We start from the raw sequence: 8,893 nt of genomic DNA on the forward strand, positions 1-8,893 counted from the left end.
AGCCCATTGATGGAGAAGTCGTTATGAGGGCGGGAGGAGGCAAGAAGCATGGATGGTACTAGTTTGGCGACAGCTTAGTCGACACGGCGACTACTCCCACTCTCTCGCAGATTCGAGCCAGGAGTACCAGCTCAAGCCCTGCCATACGCCCACAGCCAGACACTACACAGGCTCAGATTGAGGCTGTCAAGGTTATTTCTGTTTCATCCGTCGTTCCTCCATTTTTACATACGTTTGCTTTGAATTCTAACCCTGGGATCAAATCCTTTAGGCCAAGATGGAAGCAGCCTTTCAAGCACGGTAGGAGGCGGCAGAGGAGAGGTGGCGGGCCGAGCGGGATGACATCCAGGCAAAATTGGATCAAGCTCTAACATTTATGCAAAGCCTGGGCTCAGCGATGGGTGTTTCGCCTCCACAATTCCCTCCGTCCCCACTTGTTCGTCGTGCAGAAACTCCTCCTACCGTAAGTGGCTTTGACTCCTATTGAGTTTCATTCGTCTTTGTGACTTAGCATTAATCTAGAATGACATAGAAATAATGCCTTATGTCTTAGTGCCTATTGAGTTTCATTCGTCTTATATAACTCAATTGTTATGTCTAAGTTTGAATGTCCGTAACTTAATTCTTATGTAACACATGCAATATATATATTCGTTTATATGCAGAATCAGTCGGCGGCATCTAATGATGGGCCAGTGAATCCTGACTTCTCGCCTCCGGTGCAGCCGCCTCAGCAGTTTGTGTGGCCACCACCTCAATGGGTGGCTTGGATTCAGCAGCAACAGCAGCAGCACCCGTCACCACCATAGCAAGGTTGGTCGCAGACGCCTACATGGCCTCCCCTGCCGATGTGGCCGCAGCACCCGTCACCGCCATCGGCCCCGTGAGTTATGTTGTATGGACTTGCTTTGTACCACTTTTATGGATTTGTTTGAACTTGATTTGTATGAACTTGTATGAACTCGACCAGTACTTGTGGTTGTCGATGAACGAAACAAGACTTTATTTGTATGTGTGTATCAAATGCATGTGATGCTTATTCGGATACATGGAATAATCATTATGATATATATGATTTTCTGGGGGTACCATATACGTAATAATAAAACAAAAAAATGGTTCTGGCACATTTGCCGTGTGCAAAAACCATGGCACACGGCAAAGGTGCCAATCTTTGCCGTGTGCAAAAACCATGGCACACGGCAAAGATTTGAACTTTGCCGTGTGCCACGTCTGCAGGGCACACGGCAAAGATTTGGCCACGTCATCAGTTCCTGGCTGGCTACTTTATTTTGCCGTGGGTCGAGAGTGGCACACGGCAAACCCTTTGCCGTGTGCCCGTTATATAGCACACGGCAAAGGCCGGCTTTGCCGATGCCTGGTTGCCGTGTGAGCTTTGCCGTGTGCGGCACACGGCAAAGGGTTTGCCGTGGGCTTTTGGGGCTTTACCGTGTGCCCCTGGCACACGGCAAATGGGGCGTCTCCCGTAGTGAGTACGAGTAATAGGACCAAGTGGTGGAGATGGTGGCGCGTGGATGTTTCGTTGGTGCTGATATAGTGATATCCTCATCAGGTGGCCTTAGTTCTTGGGGTGTGGTGGGCAGCGCTGCAGATGTAAAGATTTGGTAGGTCTAAGCCAGTTCTCTCTGTCTTCGCTACCTTTAGCGCGTGCGCTCTCTCTCTCTCTCTGTCTCAAGCTCACGAACTGATGTGGGTTAATGAGTTAGCTAAGATCTAGTGATACAATTAACAAACCACATGACATGTGAACAAATAATTTTTTGCATAAATAAATGTGGTAAATATCTTTCAAATGGTGAAATAAGCAGCTGGATTAAAGGAAAATAATTGATCGAAATTTTTTTCATGTGTTACTTTTTATTTATACTACTCCTTCCGTTTTAAAATGTAGATTGTTTTGACTTTTCTAGATTCATATATTTTGCTATGTACTTAGACATATGTTATATTTAGGTGCATAGCAAATACTATGAATCTAAAAAACGAAAACGACCTATATTTTGGAACGGAGGAAGTACTAATTAGATCTTGTCTGGATTTCGGACGAGCAGCTTGCGTGCTGATATAACGTCGTGGAAACAACTTCTCCAAAATCAAATACACCCAGCAACTAAACCTGCAATAGAAATCTTCAGAAAAATAAAACACGTTGTAAACTAACCGAAAGGCTACCCATACACAATACAGTACACTATTAGGCACTTTGGTGTGCAGAAACTATCACTGCGTTAAAGATGGGAGACAGACACATGAATCTCCATTTCACAAATTAATCTCTGGCTACAGCGAAATTTGAAACAAAGAGTTACACAAATACAAATGCTGGTTTGATGTACAAGAGGGACCGACTCGATTATGTCCTATACACTCATCTCAGTCTTTCTATACTTCAATATAAACCTGTAGGCACCTTTATTTTTTTTCGTCACCGTGCCTGAGCACGTTTTTTATTAAGAGGGGATGTATGCACCTTTATTAGCACGGCTTAACCGCGAATTAACCTAATAATTTGAGTGGCTAAAGATCGAAGAATAAACTCGAACCTATATACGCGTGCCATGGCTATGGTTAACGGTCATCAATGATCATGGTTCAATACTTCACTAGATCAAAACTCGAATCAAGATTAATCCCAGAGGAGATATGGGTCCTCGGATGCATATATAGCGATCCATATATGCATCTAGCTATCACGTTGATCGTGATGATGAGCAGGGAAGATGCCGTCCATGCTGCTCCCTCCGCTGCTGCCGGAGTTGAACATGGCGTCGGCGAGGTCCATCACCAGGAACTCCGTGTCCCTAGTCCCTGAGGCGGCCGGCAAGTCCATCTGCGCCCTGCTGCTCCCCTCGCCGGCACCGGGGCCAATGCGTGTCGACGGCATCCAGCTGATGCCGAGCTGGATGGCCGTCGACAGCGCCGGCGTCGGATGCTCAGCGGCGGGCGCCATGACGAGGTCCTGGCCAGCGAGAATCGCTGCCGATGAGCCGGTCGGGGAGTTGGTTAGCATGCTGGCGGCGGCGGTCGAGACGGCAGTGGCGGTGGGGGCTGGGAGGGTGAGGAGCGGAGTCGTGGAGGTGAGGCAGGTGTGGTTGCCGCAGTAGGTGACCTCGTACATGAACGGGTCGTCGTCCAGGCGCTGCACCTTCTTCTTGGCCTCGCAACCGTAGTAGTTCTTGTGGGTGCACCTGTAGTAGCTCCTGTGGATTGCAACGTACACGCAAAGATGCAAATCAGTCAAGCACCGTAATTATATTGTAGCATGTAGTACTTAGCAGTTAACAAAAATATATGCATGTAGTAGCTAGCCATGCATGCATGTAATGTTATTTTTTGCATGCGCGTTGGGGGCCGGGCAGCCATCAACAGTAGTTCTCAAGAAACAAAAAAGTAGTTTTTGAGTTTCGTTCCCTGAAAGGGAATATATCTAGTGCAAACCACAACTTCGTGAAAACTCGTGCAAACTATGACAAAAAAGTCGTCTAAATTAAAAAAAATCACACGTCTAGATGATATGATGATACACAACCTTATAAAATATCTTGTCCAAACTCGACTTCGTCTGTGAGATATAAAAAGAACAAATTTCAAGCCAGGAAGTTGTCCAGATAATTTGTTAGAAATTTGTTATTTTTATATCTCACAAACAAAATCAAGTTTGAACAAGATATTTTACAAGGTTGTTTATCATCATATCATCTACATGTGTGATTTTTTTGTGAATTTAGATGACTTTTTTGCCATGATTTGCATAAGTTTTCACAAAATTATGGTTTGTACTAGATATGTTCCCTGAAAGGGAATATATCTTGTAAGCTCATTCAGTGTTGTTGCCATAGGAGTACGTACGGGAATGATGATTCTACACGGTGTTAACTGGGTAGATGCCATGGTGTATTTAAAATTTTAAAATTGTTAGACACACTAGATGGAAAATGTGGATGTTGTGTACGCACGATCTGCGGATTTCTCGCTGTTGGAGCTATTTTGTGTTCTCACGGTTTTCTTCTGTGGTGGATAGCTCTTGCCTACGAGCGACGGTACAGTGCATGACATGGACTTGACATGATTTTGTCAAAATAATTTCTCGATGACACATGGACAGGGACACGACGAGCCAGGTGAAAGTTATAATAAAGGCCACACAAAACAAGGCAATATATATGTTACGACGACTACTAATTAATGTTCTTTGGATGGACTTCAGGACTTGCACCAGCTCGATGATCTGCTCATCGATGCTGCCCTTTTGAAGTGGGAAAGCAGGAAAAGTGAAGCAATTAAGGCAAACTTTAAGTCAAATGTGAACGACCCCAACCATGCAAACATATAGGAAATGGTGTGGAAGCATGCCTGATGACTTGAATCTTCCAGATCAGCGACAATTAATACCTTAATAGTAAGGCAGAAAAATATTCACCGTTCATGCATGAGCCATGAGCGCATGCGAAATGCTTCGAAATCCAGCCAATGAAATCATTTTACTTGTGACATAAGTTAGATTTACTATTGACACGAGATTGAGAGTATTGACTTATCAGCAATACTATTATGATCTCTGTGTCCTCTCCTAACTTGTGTACTGCAGGTACAAGAACTAAGCTAGCTATTGGAAGCTGCATCCATCAGCCCATCCATCACTAATAGTATTTTAGAACTAACCATGCCTTTAAGCCACAATGTAAAATTTCTGCATCTCAAACAAAACCCAAGACTTTGTGTTTGTTCATTACGTACCTTGGATATCTGGAGCCAAGGATATCCTTCTGGCCGTACTTGCGCCATGTGTAGCCGTCGTCCGGTGGCAGATCCGTGTTGCCCGTCCGCTGCACCGGTACCATCATCGTCATCCTCTCCCCGCTCTCCCTCCTGCGATTAACAAAAAATGTTCTTGATTTACTCTTCCCACGCATAGTCTCTATTTCACGAACAAGCTTTAGATAATAATTTCGTCATTAAGAATCGACTTTTTTTATCCCCATGTAAACCCTCGTGCATCTTCCCCGTAACGTACGCCCCATGACTTGGGACGCAGTTTTCGGGCCGGCAATTGAAGCGTCGTCGTCGTCGGTCGCCGTCGTCATCGGAGAAACAAATACCCAGCCCAGGTGCGTGCGTGGAAAATTCGCTGGCTTTTTCCTTGCGATGACGTGGTAAAGGGTCTCCGTTCGCCCGGGTTTGAACTCTTGACCGCCAAAATTAACGAACAGGGGCAAGGACCCTAACGTACGCCCAAGCCCAAGGCGGTGGCGCAAGCGCAGGTGCATGACGTACGTACCTCCTCCTGTGCTGCCGCGGCTGGACCGGCGGCGACGACCGCGACGACGACGCCTGCCGCCTCACCGGGCCGCCCGACGTGCCCGCGCCGAACATGTCGGGGGAAGTAGTACTAGTGTTGAACGGCGATGGCTCCAGCAAGCGCCCGAGGTGCTGCTGCTGGAACGGCGCTGAAGAAGGCGCGCCGCCGCCACTGAGGAACGGGCGGAGGAGCTCCAGCTGCTGGAGGTGGCCGTGGCTGCTTCCACTGCCATCGCCGAAGGGATGATGCGGCGGCAGTGCCCGCGGGGACAAGTCGTCCGCGCCGTGCGGCGGGTGAGGCCCCAGCATCCGGCTGGCCGCGAGGTAGGCTTGGGCAATGCGCTGGCAGCACCCGGCGAGGTACGCCGGGTCGTTCTGCTGGGTCGCATGGAGCTCGGCCATGAGCTCCCGGGCGAGCCCGAACGCGTCTTCGATCTGCAACACCGCGTCGTCCATGGCCCGCCGTCCAACGACTACCGGCTCCCTTGTGATGCTACTGCTATCCCGATGCTCGAGACTACCCCCAAACAGCGCGAGTGGAGGGCCTAGGTGGGCTGCAAGGACGTGCATGAACAATCTGATGTGCCGCGCGATGTTGCTCTCTGTGATGGTGAGTTGTCGGGGAGGTAGCGGCTAGAGGTTAGCTTATTATGTAGCAGCAGCAGCTAGCTCCAAGGACGATCTGTGTTTCATGCTGCCATGGAAGGAGCTTGCTGCTAGGGAGAGTATATAGCTAGCTAACGTGGGAGGACGTACACGGCCGGGGAGAGGAGAGGAGAGGAGGAGAGGAGACGACTCACTCACTGTATGCGGTAAGAAAGCAGGAACGGGTCACTGGTCGTGGTGATTTTACTAGTATAAAATAAAACGTACTAGGAATTGCTAATTGGGCGCTGCTGATCTGGTCACTTTCTCACCGCCCTCCGGCCAGATCGGCATATCGTCGGTTGGGTCATGGGGAAGACCGCGGAAGTTGAAAAGGGCGTTCAACGTTGAAGAGAAGGATCTGAATTCCGGCGTCCCTGAGATCTCTTCCCTTCTTTGGCCGACGACTCGGTGGAGCTTTTCCTTGGAAGAGTCTACGGCAAAGAGGAGAACCACACGTATTCACCGATACTCTTTCGGCACTTGGCCGCAACGCAGCAAAAACTTAATTACTACCTCATTCGAGCTAGTTCCGGGGACCGTAATAATCGGCTCATGGAATCTGGAGGATATATGCTAATTATGCTAGTTATCCATTCACAAAGGATATATGCTAATTAGTATCGTCAGTAATTTAGTGGCAATAATCTAAGAATTCGGTTCGTACCCACTAAAAATGTTCCAAGAGACCCCGGCCCCAAAGTAGCGTTGTCAAAATAATTGCGTGACGAGTAGACATAGTTCAGTAGTGGCATGCAGATCAGCTGTGTGCTGCAAGCGATGAAAGAATATATAATGTAATAAGCAAATCCAATGTAGCTTGGTTGGTTATGTTCACAACATATCCATCCGGATCGGTTCGATCACTACGGGATACAGGCCATTTGCCGAGTGCTAGAGGCACTCGGCAAAGCCAGGAATACACACGGCAAAGGTTTTACCATGTGCCATCTTGGCATCCAAAATGACGGCAGTGAGTTGTTTGACGAGTGCTTTTCTCGGGCACTCAGTAAAGGCTGTGTCGGCTCTAGACAAAAAAAAGGCAATTGACAATGTTTTGTGTAGTGTTTTGAAAAATACCCTCTGAAAATCTTAACTTTGCCGAGTGTCGCTAGCGAATACTGGGCAAAGCACTAACGGCCGGCATTGTGCTTGACGGCCATGCATCGTCCCTTGCACATGGCGGGCACGTGCCGTGCTTTGCCGAGTGTTGTGTGGTTTGCACTCGGCAAAGTTAAGATTTGCCAAGTGCCCAGTTTGCAGCACTCGGCAAATTCGTTGTTGAATTGCCAAGTGTATTATATTTGCTGTGTGTTTTTTTGCTACACGATAAATTGACTGTTTGCTAAGTGCATGAAGGATTGCATTTGGCAAAACCCAAAGTTCGGCAAACAACTGGTATCTGGTAGTGGAGTCTCTAGCTCGCTCAGCAGAGTGCTGGTTTCGATGGCTAACAACCATTTGTGGTACATGATGTGCCGTTGATGACAAAGACATATTTGATTATATTATACTCCCTCCTTTCCAAATTATAAGACATTTCAAGAATCTTGGGGAGTCAAAGCAGTCTCAAGTTTGACCAAAATTATAGAGAAAAATATAAAGATTTATGATATCAAATTGATGTACTATGAAAATATAACTAACAAAAAATCTAATGATACTTAGTTTATATAATAAATATCATTATTCTAATATATAAGTTTGGTCAAACATAAAAAACTTTGACTCTCCAAGATCGTTGGAATGTCTTATAATTTGGAACGGAGGGAGTACTTTGTTAATCTCAAGATTTGGTGGTCGAGCATTTCGAATATGCCAATATATGGGAGGAACAGTTACTCCTATTTGTACGGATGTTATTACGTATTGTATAATCCACTTGTTGATTTGTCAATATCCCGCTTATTACATATCGTGGCAGATTCACAACCCATTAATAACTACTATCTACGTATTCCTTACAAAGGATATGGTAGCAACATGCATCTTTGGCTGCAACTAATTCCCATGAGCCAAAAAGCTAATTGGCGTGAGCAAAGACCCTCAATTCGTTATGTGGGTACTCTACTGCAATAAATTACTGTTAGCGTTTACTAGCGTCACCGCTAGGTGGGTGTTACTAGGCAGCGGCGCCCGCAAACACCAAGCGGAGTATTTCTTATGTTGCGAAAGAATCCGCAAGCGCACAGAATACCGCTGTAGTATTTTACCTGGAGTACTTTAGAATTGTCGATGTATATTTCTGCAGGGAAGGTAGCAATGTAAAGAGTTAATTAAGTTGAGAAAATTATTATGAATTACTATCCAAAGTCTAAACAGGGGTAAATATGATATGACAGGGAGGTAGGTGTGACACAAGATGAACCAGTTCAGATATAAGTCTGTATGATAGCAGAGGAGTGAGAGAGCACTCAAGGGAAATTAAAGATATATTTATCATCTAGCAAGCATAGCTCTTACTTGAATACATTAACACATACAAATGATTAGGGCTTGGGCTCTAGGCTACACGGCACTCCGGGAGACCGCTCATGACTGACAGATAAGACTAGCTAGACTATCACGATACTTTATGGACCTCCTACCGCTCAACCCGAAAGTGGAAGATTACGCTGATCGGATAAGGCTATTACCACCAGCCGGTTACCTCTACAAACTGTGGGGGTAAATCCACTTTCAAATGTAACCTTTAACTCTGACACCACATATGTATTAACGATTACCATCCTAGCCTTGCACAAGTACATCCGTCTCTATATATCAGGAGCAAGGTTCTAGAGCGCCTAGTTAAGTGGGATGAAACCATTGCCATACCACTACATATTCTACGCAGCTGAACATGGAAGATAAACAACTCAAGTAGTACCCATGAAAGGATCGCATACATTGCCACTAGTATATGAACCCAACAAGCTAGAATGAATAA

At 46.2% G+C, this 8,893-nt stretch overlaps 2 protein-coding genes across 2 annotated transcripts; both read right to left on the reverse strand.

The window, feature by feature from the left end:
• Positions 1 to 2,249: 2,249 nt before the first annotated feature.
• On the reverse strand, positions 2,250 to 5,045 carry LOC120699128 (WRKY transcription factor 55-like). Its single transcript, XM_039982996.1, has 2 exons — positions 4,759 to 5,045; positions 2,250 to 3,221 (listed from the first exon to the last, which is right to left on the reverse strand). Exons 1-2 carry the CDS (start codon positions 4,932 to 4,934, stop codon positions 2,705 to 2,707), a joined length of 693 nt encoding a protein of 230 aa, XP_039838930.1. The 5' UTR covers positions 4,935 to 5,045; the 3' UTR covers positions 2,250 to 2,704.
• A 175-nt stretch (positions 5,046 to 5,220) lies between these two features.
• On the reverse strand, positions 5,221 to 6,134 carry LOC120700890. The gene has a single exon (XM_039985090.1). The coding sequence runs from the start codon at positions 5,887 to 5,889 to the stop codon at positions 5,221 to 5,223; it is 669 nt and encodes a 222-aa protein (XP_039841024.1). The 5' UTR covers positions 5,890 to 6,134.
• Between the last annotated feature and the right edge of the window lie 2,759 nt (positions 6,135 to 8,893).

This window comes from Panicum virgatum, chromosome 3K (assembly GCF_016808335.1).
Source record: "Panicum virgatum strain AP13 chromosome 3K, P.virgatum_v5, whole genome shotgun sequence".
Classification (NCBI taxonomy): domain Eukaryota; kingdom Viridiplantae; phylum Streptophyta; class Magnoliopsida; order Poales; family Poaceae; genus Panicum; species Panicum virgatum.

Coding starts and splice junctions, on each gene's coding strand:
- LOC120699128 (XM_039982996.1), bottom strand. CDS start 4,934: ATGCGTGGGAAGAGTAAATCAAGAACATTTTTTGTTAATCGCAGGAGG. Junction 3,222..4,758: donor CTTGGCTCCAGATATCCAAG/GTACGTAATGAA, acceptor TGCAATCCACAG/GAGCTACTACAGGTGCACCC.
- LOC120700890 (XM_039985090.1), bottom strand. CDS start 5,889: ATGCACGTCCTTGCAGCCCACCTAGGCCCTCCACTCGCGCTGTTTGGG.